The 19,557-nt window shown below is 41.0% G+C and overlaps 3 protein-coding genes across 3 annotated transcripts; 2 read left to right on the top strand and 1 right to left on the bottom strand.

Annotated features, from left to right (window-relative positions):
- Window positions 1-78: 78 nt before the first annotated feature.
- On the top strand, window positions 79-6,633 carry klhl11 (kelch-like family member 11). Its single transcript, XM_034558962.1, is given in 4 exon segments — window positions 79-853; window positions 2,011-2,228; window positions 2,231-4,903; window positions 6,559-6,633. Coding segments are annotated over 3 exon segments (2,124 nt in total). The 5' UTR covers window positions 79-314; the 3' UTR covers window positions 3,598-4,903; window positions 6,559-6,633.
- Window positions 6,553-12,086, top strand: LOC117748859 (7-methylguanosine phosphate-specific 5'-nucleotidase-like). Its single transcript, XM_034558963.1, is given in 11 exon segments — window positions 6,553-6,633; window positions 6,733-6,831; window positions 7,298-7,367; window positions 7,575-7,621; window positions 8,025-8,110; window positions 8,348-8,437; window positions 9,130-9,292; window positions 10,011-10,145; window positions 10,147-10,212; window positions 10,305-10,346; window positions 10,349-12,086. Coding segments are annotated over 11 exon segments (954 nt in total). The 3' UTR covers window positions 10,424-12,086.
- Window positions 12,087-13,089: 1,003 nt separating this feature from the next.
- Window positions 13,090-19,557, bottom strand: fkbp10b (FKBP prolyl isomerase 10b). The gene is given in 21 exon segments (XM_034558715.1): window positions 13,090-13,435; window positions 13,438-13,525; window positions 14,530-14,696; window positions 14,838-14,865; window positions 14,867-14,968; window positions 14,970-14,982; window positions 15,064-15,215; window positions 15,217-15,253; window positions 15,545-15,691; window positions 15,805-15,818; window positions 15,820-15,966; window positions 15,968-16,006; window positions 16,770-16,820; window positions 16,822-16,875; window positions 16,877-16,910; window positions 17,137-17,183; window positions 17,185-17,294; window positions 17,297-17,326; window positions 18,717-18,823; window positions 18,825-18,860; window positions 19,185-19,557. Coding segments are annotated over 21 exon segments (1,704 nt in total). The 5' UTR covers window positions 19,382-19,557; the 3' UTR covers window positions 13,090-13,331.

The following is a 19,557-nucleotide window of genomic DNA, read 5'->3' as shown; positions in this document are numbered from 1 at the left end:
ACAAGTGCACATCACCAGCAAATAAAAGATTCAACACGCATGCGCGAGTACGACGCATCCTTTTTAAACAAAGTTAGATTTCGCTATAATCTAATGCGTCATGACATAATAAAAATTAAAAAAGCGATAGAATGTCGGACTTTTCTGTATATGCGTCCGGGGTAGAGGTCGCTCGTGTGGACGTCGGTATTAGCGTGAATCTCAGAGCCTCCTATTGACTCACCAGCAAAAAAAAACGAGTACATTTGGGAAATTCTTAAAGACGGAAGTGAGCACTCCTGTTTTCCGACCACAAGACTGAGCGTTGCGCATGCATGTCAGTTTTTGAATGGTTATCCGCGTGTGTCATATATGCCTATGCGTTATTCCCAACGGTAGATAAGAGCCTTCATTTATCTCGGACTCGACTACGCCGCGGAATGGCAGCAGCGGCAGCAGAAGCGCCGGAGGACCGCAGCGGCGGCGCACAGGGCGCGCTAACAGGTGACGGAGAACCGGAGGAGGCCGAGGAGTTCACCTGCTCGACCCACTGCTCGGAGCTCTCCCGCAGGCAGAACGAGCAGAGGAAGTCGGGGCTGTACTGCGACGTCACGCTGGTCTTCAGCTCCGGCGGGGACAGGGTCCAGACCTTATCCGCCCACCGCTCGGTGTTGTCCGCGGGCTCGGAGTACTTCACGCTGCTGCTGGGCGGACAGTTTTCGGAGTCTCTGTCGGGGCGAGTGGAGCTAAAAGAGTGGAGCTCGGCAACGGGACCCGACCCAGAGACCGTGGAGGGTATCATACAGTTCATGTACACGGGACAAATCAGGGTAACCACTGCCAGTGTGCACGAAGTGTTGGAACTTGCTGACAGGTAAACATTTGAACCATACTGGTGAATAAGAACATACACTTCGACAGGCTTTTTGTGTTTCCAGGTAAATGAGCCACACCTTATCTGTGTCCTCACTGCACCAGCAGGTGTGACTTGTTTGGAGTTCACACACACCTGTGGAACTCAGCACTCTCTAACAGTCACTAGAACTTGGGCTAGGACTAACTAAATGACAAATTAGATTTACTATTACCAGGGTGAGCCTACTGTGAATAGATGTGGCTCATATTTGCATGTTATGCATTATGTTTTCAAGGGCCTTATACATCCAGGATTTGTCCTCTCAGCTGTGTTGACGTTATAATAATTATAACTAATTTCTCCTGTGTTGCTGCACCTGTTAATGTGGGACAACGTTCACCTTCCCTCTTTTTGTTAAAACATGGACATTGATGAATCATTTTGGTACAGCATCCAAGTATTGTGAATATAAACCACGGCAGACGTTTCTTTAATGTTATTAGAATTAAGTTGTAGGGGCACCACCAGACAAAACCATGACCCAGCACAGCAGGAAGAAAGCGATCATTTCAACATTCACTTTCCCCTTTTTAAGACCAGCGCTGTCCTTAAACCCGAGTATCTGTAGGTCTTAAGAACCCAACTGGTTTTACATCATGGTTTAATAATTTGGCTGATATGATCATCACGCGTATATTCAATTTAAACATCTGTCTACATTTTTTTTTTCAATTTAACTTTGTGATTTCTGCAGAAACCCTGTAAACATTACATGTCACCTTACAGCCCTCCGTTAAAGTGGCAGTGATGGTGCTGGACAATTGATCGCTCTGTGCACAACTTCCTTTATCAGATCAGAGAACCACAGACAATGATTCTGGACAGAAAGGAGAGACTTTTGAAAGGCACAGGTGTGAATGATAAAGTTAACAAACATATAGCTGCTTCAGTTTCAAGGTCCTGGTATTTTGTGTATGCTGACTCACTGTCACCGCTTCCTGGGACACTTGTTTATGCCAGCAGATGAAATGAGATATTTGCAACACAAGTAAAAACACTTGCATACCTGCAATTGGGTTATAGCAGCGTTGTGCTGCAAGAAACCTAAAGGTTTTTATTCTGTAAATTACTGATCCTTCTGATATCCTTCTGATAACTACGTCATGTTCACACAGGTTCCTGTTGGCGCAGCTGAAGCACTTCTGCGGAGAGTTTCTGATGGAGAAGTTGAACTTATCCAACTGTGTAGCAGTACACAGCCTCGCCCACATGTACACCTTGGACCTGCTGGCCCAGGGAGCCGCCAAGACCATTCGGAGAAACTTCCACAAAATTATCAGCAACGAGGAGTTCTTCACGCTACCATTTCACCTGGTGCGGGACTGGCTGTCTGACTCGGGATCACTGTGGATTCTGAACAGGAGTTGTTTGAGGCCATCGTAAAATGGGTGCACCAAAACGCAGAGGAGAGAGGGAAGCAGTTTGAGGAGCTGTTCAGACTTTTAAGGCTCACTCAGATTTCTCCTACCTACCTGACACGGGTAGTGAGAAAGGAGCCTTTAGTGGCAAACAATGCAGCATGTCAGCAGCTGGTGTCCGACGCCCTTGAGGTCCACGCTGTCCACTTTGAGAACGTCAACCAGTCAGCGGATTTAGAGCTCTGTGCCGCCTACAATGCAGCAATCCAGCCTCGTCTTGGCCAGAACATGGATGTAATCATGGTAGTGGGTGGTGTATCAGAAGGTGGAGATTATTTGAGTGAGTGTGTGGGCTACTTTGTTGCTGAGGACCGTTGGGTAAACCTGCCACACATTCACAACCATCTTGACGGACATGCCATTGCTGTCACTGACAGCCATGTTTATGTGGCAGGCTCCATGGAGCCCGGCTTTGCCAAGACGGTGGAGCGCTTCAACCCCAACCTCAACTCGTGGGAGCAGGTCAGCAGCTTAACCACTCGCAAGCACTCCTTTGGCCTCACGTGTGTCAAGGACTTGCTGTACAGCATTGGTGGTCATGGCAACTTCAGTCCAGGCTTTAAGGACGTTACTGTCTACGAGCCTGAGCTGGACGAGTGGCGCAATCTCGAGCCAGCACCGAAGATACTACGAGATGTAAAAACAGTGAGCATAGAGGACCGCTACATATACGTGATGGCCAGGACTCCTGTAGACATGGACAATGAGGATGGACTGAGCACTGTGACCACCTGCTACGATACGGAGAGTCACAAGTGGCAGGAAGTGGACTCCTTACCGCTGATCGATAATTACTGTAGTTTTCAAATGGCTGTCGCGTCCACCAACTTCTACCACACCGCTTCTTGCTGCTCAAAGAGCTATAAGGTAACAGCCGAGGCCGCTCAGCAGAAAATAAGCAGAAACATCTCTGACAACATCCTCGACAGCCTCCCTCCAGAGGTCCTTAGCATGGAAGGCGCCGCTGTTTGCTACCTGGGTGAAGACATATTCATCATTGGCGGATGGAGAAACTGCAACAACATGGACAAGCAGTACCGCAAGGAGGGCTACCGTTACTGTGCGGAGAAGAAGCGATGGATGCTGCTGCCCCCCTTGCCTCAGCCGCGGTGCCGAGCCGCGGCCTGTCACGTTCGCATCCCGTACCATTGTCTTTATGGTTGCCAGCACTACCCCATGCCCCAGAACCTGGCTCGCCAGCGAGACCGCATGCAACAGATGCAGCAGCTCCATCGCCGCACCCTCACTCTGCGCAGACAGCTGCAATCTCAGATCGAATGTTGAGAGCTTCCTCTAGTTAGTACTTGATCTGCTGATGAATGCCTTGTTGTTGCCACAAAACTTTCAGCTTATTTATATATTTTTCTCTTTTTGCCTTTTTAATTGGTTTAAATGCCTGCACGTCCTTACCTTGTGCTGGTTTGTAAAGAAATAAGAATTAGCCAGACATGCTTCCAAATGATCAGTCTCGCATTTTATTTTGGTCTTACATTTTTAGTTTGTCTTACTTTTACTCTGCTAGTAAAATTAAACTGTGATCGCTGTGACCATTTTCTGCAAAGATTGTGGATTTTAAACAATTTAGCATAACTTTTTACTTTGTGATCTATGTTAACATAATGATGTCATCATACTATATGTTGTGATGCAAGTCAGTTTCACTTAATATCAGTGACATCTGGTCAGATCAGTGTTGAGATATGAATTTAGCAAAGTAAATCTTGTCTATGCTTTATTGTGAGTATTTTCAGAAGAAAATCATTAATTAAGTGAAGTTTAGATAGAAGATAGTAAACTTACTGTAACCGAGATCTTTAACTTTTTACTCTTCTACCTCCGATGTTCCATTCATGCTTTTTTTGCACAGTGTCTAAATGTTGATCGTCCTTCGTGTGTATGTTTTGTGTGCCCCCCTTGAAACAGACAATCATGTATCAGAAGTTTTGTAGCAAGACTTGCGTATTGAGCAAAGCACATATTGGGGAACAGAGTGTTCAATGATTATTTGCTTCCCATCTTTTTGCCATTCCAATGAATGTTTATAAATATTTATGATTCAGCTGGTCAAAAATTGCTTTATTTGATTTGCAAGATTTGTGGTCTATTTTTCAATTGAAAGATAGATCAGCATACTCATGATGAGATGTCACTTTAGGCTACAGAAGCTCTATTTTATATTTTGATTTAAATTGTCCCACCTCATGTTGTTGGCTCACTGACTAATGGCTCCAGTGCTTAAAGGCCGTGGCTTTGTGGAGTTATTTTGTTTGTTGGTTTTAGTGGACTCATTAGTCCATCTTTGGGATTGCTAGTACCTGTGCTATCTCCAGCCAAGCTCTTTATCAATACTATCTAATTGGGCTTTGTGCGCTCACATAATGAACCGCAAGATCAACTAATTTGGTCTTGTTATCTCAAAAAGTCCATGCTGATGCAGCCCTTGCAGGCGTCCGTGCATACAGTATATGCATTACTGTTGAGTATTGTTGTTGGTCCACTGACAGATGAGGGAGCTGTTGGACACCTACTATCCCATAGAGACTGATGCTTGCAGGACTGCTGAAGAAAAGCTGCCCCTCATGGTGGAGTGGTAAGAAACAAGCATAGTGACCTAAATAACACTAGTTTACACACTATAATATTTTGAACAGTATTAAATGATGAAAGGAAACAATTAGATAATTTGTATGAAGAGGTTTTTAATTTTTAAGAATTAGTTTTAAGCCAAATTGCACACAACCACAGGAGCAGAGTAGACATAGACATAGTCAGATTTTAGTCTGTGGCGGTAGCATACCAATATCACATTTGAGGTATCGGTTCATGTTCAGATGTGTGTCCCAGTTTGATCATTGATGAGCTTGATAAAAGTATGATTTGGCAGTGTCATATATTTACATTTCATGCATCCATACTGTGTTCTATATGGTGTCATTCCATTTGTAGTGCAAGAGCAAGAAAGTGTACAGACATTTGCAATAAATAACAAAATATGTTTGGTGTAATCTCTAAAGATAGATATCTATGTTCAAAAATGCATTTTTGTTAAGACAAAGAAAACCCCACAGATCTTATGCCAAAGCCACACACGTTATAGTCATATGAGTGTTTTACAAATAACTTTCATGACTAAGCAATATATAGCACAATATACTTTGGGAAATCACAATATATAGATGAATGTTGTGGAAGCTGTTCATGAATGTATACAAAGAGGCATGACTATATTACTGGTTATGGCTGTACTCAAACGTGTCTGAGGACACACAGATAGAGGTTTGGCATCATGTTGATCAAATATAATGTATGTTAGGCTACTGTAGCTACTTTGTCTAGCCAAAAGGCTAATCGGTGAAGTAGGAACGATAATGCGCCGGAACCTTTATGTGTATGACGTAGAATCGGGGGAAAGCTGTGGGTGCGACACAAACGGGACGTAAACAACTCATTCAAACCACCAGTCGGCTGTAAACTGAACCTCGCTTGTTGTTTGACATGATGTGCTTGTAACAGTTGTTCCGAGCAGCAGCGAACACGTCGGCTCTCCGTTTGAAATGGTAAATTAAGCTGTGACGGTTGAGCCCACCTTTGTAAAGTCAAATATGAATACAAGAACAATTCAATTATATTCCGAGTGCTAGTGAATCAAACACGGTGTGTTTACCGTGAATACACGTTTAATCACAGACTGCTGAACGGTACTATCAGACAGGAGCCATCGGTTATCAGACGGTAGAATAGGGTTAACGGAATAGATGTACAGTAAGATAACGGAATAGATGTACGGTAAGATAACGGAATAGATGTACGGTAATATAAGGTTAACGGAATAGCTGTACGGTAAGATAACGGAATAGATGTACGGTAATATAAGGTTAACGGAATAGATGTACGGTAGGATAAGGTTAACGGAATATATGCTAGTACATCATACCCAATTTAAGACGTGTTGGAAAAAAAGTGTCTAAATTAGATTTAAGTTGGAGCTAATTGGCGTAAAATAATAAAATCTCCTTAAAATAACACCTAGATCTGAAATTAAGTGAAGATTCATTTACGTTGAGTTATATGATTGTGATTGTTTTTGCATAGTTAACCTGTCTAAAATACTCTTCTGGGTCCCCATATCAAATTTATTTAGTGTATTTATATTTCCCTTAAATAATGAGTATCAAATAACACTATGGAAAATCTTTAAACATTACAGACCTGTGAAGTATTACAATAATTCGTTTTTACATGCAGATATACCATATTCCTTGGCTCTATGCACCAGTGCGGACTGTGCTGGCAATCTGGCACCAGCTGACCAAGACCGAGGTGAGGAAGCTCTCCTGAATAAAAGACAACATGTTTAATTTCAGAACATTTTCTTAGCCATGATTCTGCCTTTTTTAAATGAAACTCTTCTCTGTTCAGATCCCAGAGCTGGCCAAGTGCTCCGTGCTGATGAGGGAGCGCAGCAGAGTGGAGGAGACGATCCACGCCATGCAGCGAGCAGGTGCAGGAAGTCTGCAGGTGAGCGGCCTGTGCGGCACCTCATCAGAAGTCAAATACAGAAAAGGACACCAAAACATAATGTTTTTTTTTTCTGTAACTAAAGAGGTGAATGGTATAACTAATAGTTACATATGCTTCAGAGAGTTTACTTCAGCAAAATGAATGAAGGGTGAACTGCAGTCAGAACCAATGCTCGTGTTTAGCTAATTGCAAAGTAGAGAAGATGGTTCTCTGATCGAGTTCAGAAAATCCCATCTCTTTCACATTTATTTTGTAGGGACCGAAGTTAGATTTTGATACTACAGAACAGCCAACATCTTAGACCTCACAGAAAGACAGCTGAGAGTGTTGAGCCTTTATGAATAAATACAACCACCTTGCTTGAGTCTTAACAACAACAAAAAGTCTTACTTTGTGTGATTGTATCATGAATGTGTATTTTCTGAGTACTATTATTCTGATCCAAAGTGTCACCCTTTCTTAGGTAATCTCAGACTTTGATATGACATTGACCCGATTTGCCCACAACGGAAAGAGAGTTCCCACCACGCACAGTAAGCTCACATATAACTGACTCTTTGAACACATTATTTGCATCTTGGCGAAATTGTGTTCTTATGATGTGGAGTCTGAACATTTGCATTATTAGATCATAATTATTGTATTAGTTGATTGAGTTTGCATTACTTTTTACTTTTTTGTCTTGGTATCTTGTGCCTTTCTGAAACGGTTACAAAAATGTTTTCTCTTCCTTTTTCCAGACATCCTCGATAACCGGTTATTGATTGATGAAGATTGCACTAAAAAGGTTAATGCACTGCTGTATAACTGTTCCTACTTCAGTAACTGCAGCTGTTTTGTTTTTGTGCAGTAACATGCACAATGATATTTACAAATCCAAATTTGATCTAATCCAATAAACTATGGAGGGAAACGAGACTCAGAATATTTTTTAGATGTTTGTTTACACAGGTTTCTCAAAAGCAAACATTATAACATATATGAAGTTAAGGTTTAAAATCTGTATGTAAAATATTCATATTTATTCAGGTTGTGCCATTTTGAGTCTATTTCTTTCCATAATGAACCGCAAGATCAACTAATTTGGTCTTGTTATCTCAAAAGTCAATGCTGATGCAGCCCTTGCAGGCGTCCGTGCATACAGTATACAGTATACAGTCTGTTGAGTATTGTTGTTGGTCCACTGACAGATGAGGGAGCTGTTGAACACCTACTATCCCATAGAGATTGATGCTTGCAGGACTGCTGAAGAAAAGCTGCCCCTCATGGTGGAGTGGTAAGAAACAAGCATAGTGACCTAAATAAGTTTATTTTAAGCCTTTTAGCACATACTATAAAGGAAATTGTAATTTCACCGACGAATCACACAATTGTGATTTATCTTAATTTTCTTGTGTTGTGCAGTACAGTTGAACTCAGACATAACATTTCAAAAATATTTTTTTCTGTATTTTAAGCTCCACTTCCCGAGCCTGATGGAGATGTTACCATTGTGTTGTGCTGCTTTCTGCAGGTGGACTAAAGTCCACGAGCTGCTGATTCAGCAGAGGATCAGGAAGGACATGCTGGCCCGGGCTGTAGAGGAATCCAGTGCGATGCTCAGGTAAACTATGGGCTCGAATCTCAGCGGGTTGCACCAACTTAACTAAGTCTTAACTAATATATAACATTTATCATATATTAAATGTACTCTAAATTTAGAAGAAACTAATTAAAAAAGACATTTACAAAAAATAGATCAAATAAAAAATAAACATCAGGCATGTCCACCACAGTGATGTAACAATAAAGAGAATTAAAGAAAAAAAATTAGGAAGGGTTAATAACTGGAGGATTAAGTGTTCCTTTTATGGGTTGTCAAAGAAATCTCCTTCTCCTTAAGATAAATAAACTATTTTAAAAAGCCTCTTGGATCAGCTGGAAAATGCATCCTCACAGAGTTGAAAACAGAGCTTTCAGACACCAGATATTTGTCCGATTATTCAATATTTGCAACAAACATAACATTAGCTTTAAATACAGGATTTGTATTAATACTTTTTCTACCATTATCTGATAATTTAAAATGTATTCTATTGTCCTGAACAAAGACAGCTCTGTGCATTAGTCAAATCCAAAACATGTTGATTATAGCTTGCACCTATATTACTTCTTGTTTTACTATTTCATAATATTTTATGGAGGAATCTAAAACACTTGCTCAGAATTATTAAAAACATCCCACATGTGGTAATTTGAAAGTGTTTTCAGTCAGTGGTTCTTGTGTCGAATGGGTGGTGTGTGTGATTTCTTTAGGGACGGCTACAAGTTGTTTTTTGACCGTCTGACGGAGCAGCAGGTCCCGCTGTTGATCTTCTCGGCTGGTGTTGGAGACGTCCTGGAGGAGGTCATTCGACAGAACCACGTCTTCTATCCCAATGTCCACATCATCTCCAACTACATGGACTTTGACCAAACTGTGAGTTTTCCCACACTTTGCTTTACTTGGCTTTTCATATCATAGTTGAGAAAGTACAAGCAAGATTCTTCCTGTCCCAATACTCCATATCAGTGAAGGTTTGTCAATAAATACCAATTACACCAAAAGCAGTCCCCCCCCCCCCCCCCCCCCCCCCCCCCCCCCCCCCCCCCCCCCCCCCCCCCCCCCCCCCCCCCCCCCCCCCCCCCCCCCCCCCCCCTCCCCCCCCCCCCCCCCCCCCCCCCCCCCCCCCCCCCCCCCCCCCCCCCCCCCCCCCCCCCCCCCCCCCCCCCCCCCCCCCCCCCCCCCCCCCCCCCCCCCCCCCCCCCCCCCCCCCCCCCCCCCCCCCCCCCCCCCCCCCCCCCCCCCCCCCCCCCCCCCCCCCCCCCCCCCCCCCCCCCCCCCCCCCCCCCCTCCCCCCCATCAGTTTATTGATTTCAAGGCATGCAAACAGTAACACGATAAAGGAATTACTTCAAGTTCATTTGAAGCTACTAAAGCAAGCTGGTGACGTATTTTCCATCATAATTATGATGATTATTTTTAGTTTATTCCAGTTTAATTTATCATATTACAATCTCTCTTTGTTGCTATTAGAGATCAGTAAAAGTTGAGTGCAACACAGATCAATCATTACAAGGATCCACATGATTTAACAGCTTCAGTCTCTGTATGCGAGTGTCTGGTAACCTGAACTGAAGATTGTGTTATTAATAAGGGGGTCTTGCGAGCCTTCAAAGGCCAACTGATCCACACCTTCAACAAGAGGGAAGGTGCTTTGTCACATGCAGCTGGCCTCAGAGAACTGCAGGGTCGACCCAACGTGCTGCTGCTGGGAGACTCTCTAGGAGACCCTGACCATGGCCGACGGCGTGTCTGAGCACCAGAACATCCTCACCATCGGCTTCCTCAACGACAAGGTGAGGAGATGAATGTCGAAGAAACCCGAATCCTGAAAGTCCAGGTGTTGATCTAAGGAATAACACTGGTGTCTGTGCTCTGTGTCTCTCAGGTGGAAGAGAGAAAAGAGTCGTACATCAACTCCTTTGACATCGTGTGCTGGTGAAAGACGAGACGATGGACGTTGCGAACGCCATCCTCCGATACATTACCTCGTCAAGACACAAGTGAGAAGCCCAAGCAAGAACTTTATGACAACATGCACTCAGATGGACTTGTTCGCTCCATTCAGCATGTTGTATGCTGGACAATCACACATCACTTACCTCAAACCTTGAAACTGGTCTTTTTGTTTGTTCTCACGCTCAGTGTTTTGACTGTAAATCAAATTCTCTCCCAGTCGAATGGTTTTAAAATCTCTAAATTAGGTGACTACTTTAGTTTTAGAGGAATCTGTGATTCATGCAACTCACAGAGTATTTGAGAGCTGGACTTTACAGTACAGTACCAGCAGCCCTCCGTCTGAAAACCAGTCAGAAACCTCTTTAAGACTTCAGTATAAACAATTACAGGGTGTATTTCTACGTTTCAGTCCTATTTTCAGCACCCAAAAAAAAAAAAACCTTTTTAAAATGTTTACATTGTTGTTTTCACAGAATGAGGATGCTTTTAAATCTATTTTACTTTAAACTTGTGTACGTGCAAAGACATAACACATTTTGTTAAATGTCTCTTTAACTGGCAAATCTTCTACTACTATATTGACTTTGTTCAGGTGTGTTTTGTGTGTACTGTACATTACATCTGCATACATGCTCAAGTTTACACATACTTTGCACACAAATCATCAGTTTACTTGCAGGGTACACCCTCTTTAAGCTATTGTAATAGTCTTTATTTAATTTATTAGTTATTCTAACCATGTAACTTGTTAATGCCAGCATTAAACACAATGTGACAGTATTCTCAAGAAGGGAACATATACACTTTCAACTGAAAGAGTTTTGAAGAAAAGATGAATATTACTTGTAAGTGTGCTCTTCTCAGCTAAAGATATAGTTCACATTTTTAAATCACAATAAAGAACATCGAGTTGCAAGAAATTAACGTGCCATTAGTATTGTTAAAGACCTCCATCTCAAACAGAAATTCCTCGTAGGGGAACACAACAAATTAAATGTGAACTATACCTTTAATCAACATTTTACAATATCTGTCTATGCTACTAATAATTCTTCTAATGCAGTCTTATCACAGTAAAGTCTGTCTATGTAGCGATGTATCAATATAAATAATGTTTGTATTCATATTTTAATTGACCAGTATTCAATAGTTTCTCTCCAATATTAATCTAAATCATGCATTTTTTTGTCTTAGTACATCTGCAGGTTTACAGCATTGGGATTTTCAGTATATTTCTGTTAATTACCTGCTTTTAAAATGACTAATACTTTTACTGTGTTACTAATTTGATTAAAGAGAGCTGCATCATTTAAGTGAGAAAAAAAACTATATATATTCTTTTAGAAAACTGCTCATATAAGTTATATGAATGTATTTCTGGTGCAAGATGCAGAGATGCAAAATTGTTAGAAGTCACAATGTGCTTTCCAGCAGACATTTTGTATATAATTGGCATACTTTCCCGTTAAGTGTACCAGTGAAAACAGTTGTGACTCTGTATCTTGCATCCAAAAAAGTTATGACTTTCATGGCCAAATTAAGGTGCAATTACAACACAGAAAAGACCCTTTGCACTATTTGCTTGTATTTAAAAAAGAATGTAGTACATAAAATATTAAACCATGATGATGTATGGAAAAAGTTCCTGGTTGCTTGTTTTAATGGTGTTGGGGTTTATCCCGGAGAGAGAATAAAAGCTTTTCTTTCATCACATCGTGCCTCTTCCTTTTGCTTCTGCTCATCTACCTTCAGTTTGAGTTCGTCGGCTTTCATTTCCGTTCCTGGTTGTGGAACATGTCGGTATTTCTTGACATACACATTTTATTCCGACTACATTTATTTCTCTGTGATGTTTTTCCGAGTTAGTATAATTTTGACTTTTAGAGCTATACTGGGAATTTTATGAATTCTTTTTTTTTGACATCTCTCATGGATGTTTTTTCAACATATTACTATGATTTTTCTTATGTATATCAAGTATTTATTTTATGATTTTTAGGTCCTTTTTTTCTTAAACTATACTTTTATATCCTATAGTTTTTTCCACACGCTATCCAATAGTTTAATATCATCCACACCCAATGCAATTTTTTGTTCTTTGTACTATGCAGTTGTACAATATGTTGATATAATCAGATATTTCTGTTAAGTTAATTACCTACGGTTTAATTTGTACTTTTGAATGATGCTCTTCTTTAGCAAAAACTTGTTTTTTCTGGTATTTTTAAAGCTATCATTATGAATATATTTCTAGTGCAGGATGCAGAGCTGCAACATAAAAAAAAATCCCATTGGTGCCAGACGCCATCTTCTTAGGGACTTTGTGTGTGTGTTTTGTGGTTTTTGAAGGTTATCACACAAAAGAAGGCGTTTATTTGGCTTTTGGACAGCTTGAAAAAGTCCAATCTTTTTGCGCCTACATTACCCACCATACAACTCAACCTCAGACAATTTGGAGCCGGTATGCAGTTCTATTTCCCAAGATCTGTAAACAGACTTTGATGTGTAAATTGGCTGCACCTTCTCCTAAAGTGTGCCATTGAGAAACAATTGCGACTGCATCTTAGACACAAAAAGTGTCTGCTTTAAAAACTCTTTAACGATGATATCAGCTGCTACCAACAGTTTTTCGAATGACAGACGATTTATTTAGCTGGGAAGAAGTCTTAGTAAAAACAAGAGAAACAATTTTATTTTTTGTACAAACATTTAATTGTGACTTTCATGGACAAATAAAGGTGCTTGTTTGGTTTTCGGAAATACAATTATCAAAAACAAACAATCATACAACACAGAACTCCACAAAAAAAAGACCCTTTTCACTATTTTCTTGTGATTTAAAAAGACTGTTCACTGTATACAGATACTATTAAACCATGATGATGGAAAGTCTCTCGCTTGTTCTTAAGGCTTTGGGGTTCATCCCTGAGAGAGAATAAAACTAGTTTTTTTTTCATCACAACTCCTCGTGCCTCGCATCTTCTCTTTCTTTATCCTCATCCACCTTCAGTTTGAGTTCATCGGCCGTGATCACTCCATCTTCATTTCGGTCCTGATGTTGAACATGTCGATAATGACCTGCTCCATGATCATCCCTGGCTTGATACGACCTTTGCCCTCCGCCACCTGCAGCTTGATGAATTCCCCAAACTAAAAGGATGGCCAAAAAAAAAACAGCATTACTGATCATTAACCTGACATTTTATGGAATATTCTAGACTATAATATACATGGGTATATATTTGTTGTGACAATTTTGTGACATTTTGTATGATAATATTTGTACTACCTTCTAATTGGCATTGTATACAATACCAATACTATACTATGACTTTCTTTACAACAATGTTGTACGATACTACACTATGACCTTTTTGAGGACATATGATACTCTGACTTTTTCCATTTACTAATCCTTTAAAAAAATGGTTTTACCACATACAACAGTGAAACAAGCAGTACCATTCATAACCACCAGAAGCCGCCAAAGTTAGGTCTTGTATTTCTTATTAATCATAGGCTCCTCCAGTTCAGGTTGAAGTTGTATCATTATTTTGTAAGCAGTGGTAAAAAAAAACTAAGTAGTACAAAGTTAAGTTTTTGAGGTATTTGTTGCACTATACTTTGTATTAAATTGTATGCTACTTAATACTTGTATTATACTACATTTCAGTGGCAAATATTAGAGGCTACTTTTTTACTACACTACATTTCTGGGTGTAGCGCAATATCATTATTTTTTGCAGTTTAGGGTACATACAGTTCATCAATAACAAAATATGTGTTCATCTAGTAACATTTTTTTTTCCAATCAAATCAACCAACTAAAAATGCTACATAATTTTTAAAGCGAATAATCCAATAATATGATGTATATATTGAATACACATTCTGCATAACAAGTTACTTTTGATACTTTAAGTACATTTTTCCTTTAATACTTGAGTATTCTAACGTGATAAAATTATATATTCAGGACTCCCTCTTGTAATTGAGTGTTTGTGACATTGTGATACGGCAACTTTAACTCAAGGAGAAGAAATAATTACTTCTTAAGTCCCTCATTAAAAAAAAAACCTCATCTTTGCACAATAAATGTTCAGATTCCATAAAGAAAATAATGTAGGTGGTGGGTACTTACTGTCAGCGGTAACATACCTCCTCCTGGGAACCACTTCGTTCTTGTTGACATCCAGGGCGTCAAACAGGTCTGTAGGGCTCTCCTCCAGCCACACAAACAGGTAACCAGGGGGCACTCCCTTCTCAAAGCTCACCAGTTCAATGTCAAAGACCAACACAGCACTACCTGGCACACCAGTGGCTGATCGAGAGGAAGCAAAAAATAACACAGTTTAACTTTACTTTACTTTATAACATGTTAGTAAACTTGTCAGGGTCCAACATTTAAAATCAATTAAAACAACCCTGCCTATTGAGAGTATTACATCTTATTAAGTCTCACCCCCTTTTTCTCCGTGGCCAAGGTGAGGGCGGCACTGTGATCACTCTCTTCTCTCCCACACACATGTCACGCAAGCCTGCGTCCAGCCCGTCGATGACCTTGTCCGACCCCAGCACTGCATCCTGAAGGTCTCTCATAGTCGTGTCTGGGAACAACGTTGATTGGACAAATTAAAATGCTTGTATATAATATCAGTGTTAAAAACATGGATGTCTGGCTGACTCACGAGGAAAAGAGCTTCGTGCGTCCACCAGGGTTGCAGTTGTAGTGGTAGCGCACAAGGTCGTTCTCCGCGGTGACCTCTTTACACGCCTCGGGTTTGTGGGTGATCTGGATGTTCACCGTGTCGTTGGGGTTGTGGAAGTCGATGACGTGAATGCTCGAACACCAGCGCAGCATTAGGGGGGATTGATGCCGCCTGGACAGACCACGCGTAATTATTCAACCTCTATAGTAACTCAATATATTCTGTTCACACTCCAACTATCTTATCTGATCATCATATATGCAATTATACAATGGTGTCATATTAAACTCTATGTAACAAAAAAATTGCCATTTCACAAAGATTTAGTGGGTTATTTTACCATAAACATGGCTTTGTGTCAGTGTATATGTGCAACAATGAACCACCAGTTTATTAAAAATATTTAGAATCAATTCACACAGACAACCTGCAAGCAGCAGGCAAAGCTTCAGTCTACGTACCTGCTCCTTGCTCTCCATACGCCAGGTGTGGAGGGATGATGACCCTCCGCTTCTCTCCAATGCAGACTCCTATGAGGGCCTGGTCCATGCCTGTTATCACATACCCCATCCCGATGTAGGTGTTGTAGGTGCTGTTCCTCTGGTAGCTGTTGGCAGTAACACATATATATATATAGTAACACACATATATAGTAACACATAAGGTTCAAGGAAACGTATACCCTGAGGCTAGAAATACACATCTTTGACCTAAGATCACCTGGTGTCAAAGGTGGACTCCGTTCAGGAAGGTGCCATTGTAGTGGTACCGGACATAATCCCCAGACACAGATTTGCGTCTTGTGCACGACTCAGGCAACACCTGGTTCTCAATAGTGAGATTATCCTTTGAGTTATGAATGTCCACCAACAGGACATCGAAACACCAGGGTCGCCTGGGCGGGGATATCTGTACCTGGTGAGCAAAGAGGGGAGAAGTTCAAACTTCACACCTACCGACATCATTAACGTTGAAAGACAAAGTGGTTATAAATACAGAAGAGTTTTAGAAAAAGATACTTACAGTTGAGGAACTATTTTATATTTTAAAAGGGTTCAGTGATGACATCCACAAAGATGTACAGTAAGTGGTATCACAAAAATTGCTGTGAATTCAAATTACCATGGTAGATCTCGGGTTATCTTGTTGTTATTCCTGCGCTTTTATGAAAAGCAGAAGACGCAAGGCTCCAAACTTACAAGACAAATGAGAATCTGAGCAAAATAATCAAATTTGAGTTGAAGAATGGTTCAAAATGTGTGAACAATATGTAGGACAAGTAATTTAATTGCATAAATATAGAATAGTGCTACTGTCATGTTGTTAAGAGATTTGAATTCTAATAATTGTTCATTGTTCACAAACATGTTCACTTATCTGTCCGTCCTTGTACACGAATAGGTGCCCGTCCCCAAAAATAGTGCTGCATACCGCTAAAAAAAAATATTAAAACTCTGCAAGGGAACTTTAAGTGCATTGACAAAAAGGTATGTTCTGAGTATATGCATTGTATTGATAAGATGTGACATCAGGGATGTGCCTGTTGATTGCTTGTAACATTATGGTATTCCTCTGATCTATAATTCCCTAATGTTTGGAGAAGCAGGGTTTGGTTGCAAAGCAGAGACACAACTTCCACTAACATCCCTTTGAGTTAACCATCAGTGTGTGCCTTACCTGATCCTTTTTTCTCCGTAGGCTTTGAAGGGCGGGACTACAATATTTCTGATCTCTCCCCACACACATGCCCATCAGGCCTTCATCCATGCCCTTAATCAGCCAACCCTCACCCCACTAAGGAGTCATGGGTCTGCTTCTTGGTGTAGCTACGTAGGGCAAAGTCAAACACACAATATACCTGGATGACACAGTACAAACACACAAGAGAGCTGTCAATCGGACAGGGCTTTTGTTTAGAGATAAGAATAATATCTAGATAAGAAAACAGATTCAGCTTCAAACAAGGACATCTTTGCTAACCGTGGTATAATTCTTAGGGCGACAACTGTGAAAACACTTGTTAATCACAACAGCCGGTCTACGTCATAATACCTGGAATCAAAGACGGTGCCGTCGTGCAGACTGCCGTTGAAATGGTTAGCGCACAAAGTCAGTGCGCATCACGGAGCGCTTGCAGTCTTTGGGAGTGCTGATGGTTTTGGTGACAACCAGGTCGGCTTTGTTCCACACATCCAACAGATGGATTTCAACACCAGGGTGGCATCTGGAGGAATCACTTCACCTATAAACATGGTTAGATGAGAGGTCGATGAAGCTTAGAGAGCAAGGACATCAGTGGTTAAGGAATCAACACTAGCAAAAGCAAAAGCTCTTTGAAATGACCCCTTAAATCATTGTATTTCCTAAATGAGCACCCCAGTTGAAACAGAATGTTGGGAGTAAAGAGCCCTCAAGAAATGTTGGTTGCATTACATGAATGTATTCATACATATTGGTATTTGAATACAAATACCGAGACCGAGTCTCGGATACAATCGGCCGAAATGAGGATGGATGGATGGTATCTGATGAAGTAACCAATCATTATTATTAATTATCATATATCAGTACTGTTTTTAGTCATGGTGGCAGCATGGCTTCAAGGAATGTCGGTCAATTGGTCTGTTGACTTTGGTGATCCCCTGACTTTTCCTCTGGCGCCACCAGCATGTCATTTTTTCACTTGTACGTGAAATATCTCACCACCTAATGGATGGATTGGTAAATATTTGGATGCAGACATTCATGGTCTCAAGAGGATTACGCCTACTGCCTTGGTTGATCCAATGACTTTTCCTCTCGCGCCACGATGAGGTTCGGTGATCTCTTCTCATCCATATTAGTACGCCAACATGACAAACTAAGATGGTGAATCTGGAACGCATTATACCTGCGTAGTATCTACATGTTAGCATTGTCATTGTTAGCATGCTAACACTAGCTTGTAGCTCAAAGCAGCACTGTGCCGAAGTAGGCAACAGGCTCACCGAGTAGCTAGCATGGACTCGTTTTCTTGTTGGTATTTATTTAGCGGCTATTTTTAGCGGCTATTTTTCTTTTCAGATGGACTCGACACTTGCAGATGCTAAGAAAAGCCTAACACTGAGAAGCAGGAACTAAAATGAGCTGCTGACACCCAGCAAGCAACATGTCTTTGCTGGACAACTGCCATGACTTGAGTTGGATATATATCAACTAGTGTGGGATAATTTGACAAGACACACATTTGTTTAGATAGATAGATAGATAGATAGATAGATAGATAGATAGATAGATAGATAGATAGATAGATAGATAGATAGATAGATAGATAGATAGATAGATAGATACTTTATTTCTGTATATGCACCAAAATATCAACTGAAATATAATGAGTAATACAATTACATTTTGAAACATGGCCCCCTCTATAAGGCACAAGTTATTTAGTGTATTAAGTGCATTATTTTGTATTACCATACACATCTGTAATCAAACATATAACTACTAAGTAATTGCCACCAGGAGCCTCTGGGGCCCCTGATGGTCTGGGACCAACCTGAAATCTCAGAAATGAGCTAAAAAGAAACTAGAACATACTGCACACTTCCAAGCTCCCACAGGAGGATTCCCTGGGGCACATTGGCATTTACCTGCACCAGCGCTTCCGTAGGCCAGGTGAGGCGGCACGGTGATCGTTGTGCGCTCATTCACGCACATGCCCTGCAGACCTTTGTCAATTCCAGCGATGAGTCGGCCCCCCGAGCAGGCCCACCTTCGGGTCCCCGTTCGTGTGGCTGTGAAGAAAATCAAAAGGTTGACAAAAAACAGAGGACATTTCAGAAGTGGGTCAACTTTAAGAGGATGCAGGCCTGAACTTTGGAAGGAAAATGACTTAATTTGTGTAGATATGCATCAATACTATTGCAGACGTGTCTTGACATGTAAATCTCAGCCTATTTTTTTTATATTTCTGAAAAGAAGAAAAAAACACTAAAGCCCAAAACAAACTTTGCAACCGGTTTCATGGCCTCTGCAGAATGATAGCCAACTTTGAAAAGAAGAAACACAACTTAAAAGTAATGCGTTCAGAATTTCAGATAAAATGCAGGCAAACTTACCTCGAATCAAATGTTTTCCCGTCGACGAAAGTGGCGTTATAGTGATAGCGGACATAATCGCCCTCTTTCGCCTCTCTTGCACAGACTTGGGGGGTGAAGTGTCTGTCCACGACTACATCTCCTAACCCAGGACTTGGATTGCACTCAACGGTAGACCACGCAGTAAAGAGAATAAATACAACGCAGCAGGCAAACATATTTGCAGAATAAGGTCAAATAAGTTAGAAGGATTCAAACCAAGAAACAATAATAGCTATAAAATAGATAAATGCGAGGCCTGGAGCCGTTTGCACTCTTTACGCAGAAGGCCGAGGTTGCAGATGTTGAGCAGGGCAGCGGTGTCTGAATGCTGTAAACGTGGACAATCTCCAGG

This window comes from Cyclopterus lumpus, chromosome 19, assembly GCF_009769545.1.
Source record: "Cyclopterus lumpus isolate fCycLum1 chromosome 19, fCycLum1.pri, whole genome shotgun sequence".
In the NCBI taxonomy this organism is placed as follows: domain Eukaryota; kingdom Metazoa; phylum Chordata; class Actinopteri; order Perciformes; family Cyclopteridae; genus Cyclopterus; species Cyclopterus lumpus.
This window is presented reverse-complemented; position numbering and strand designations above follow the sequence as displayed.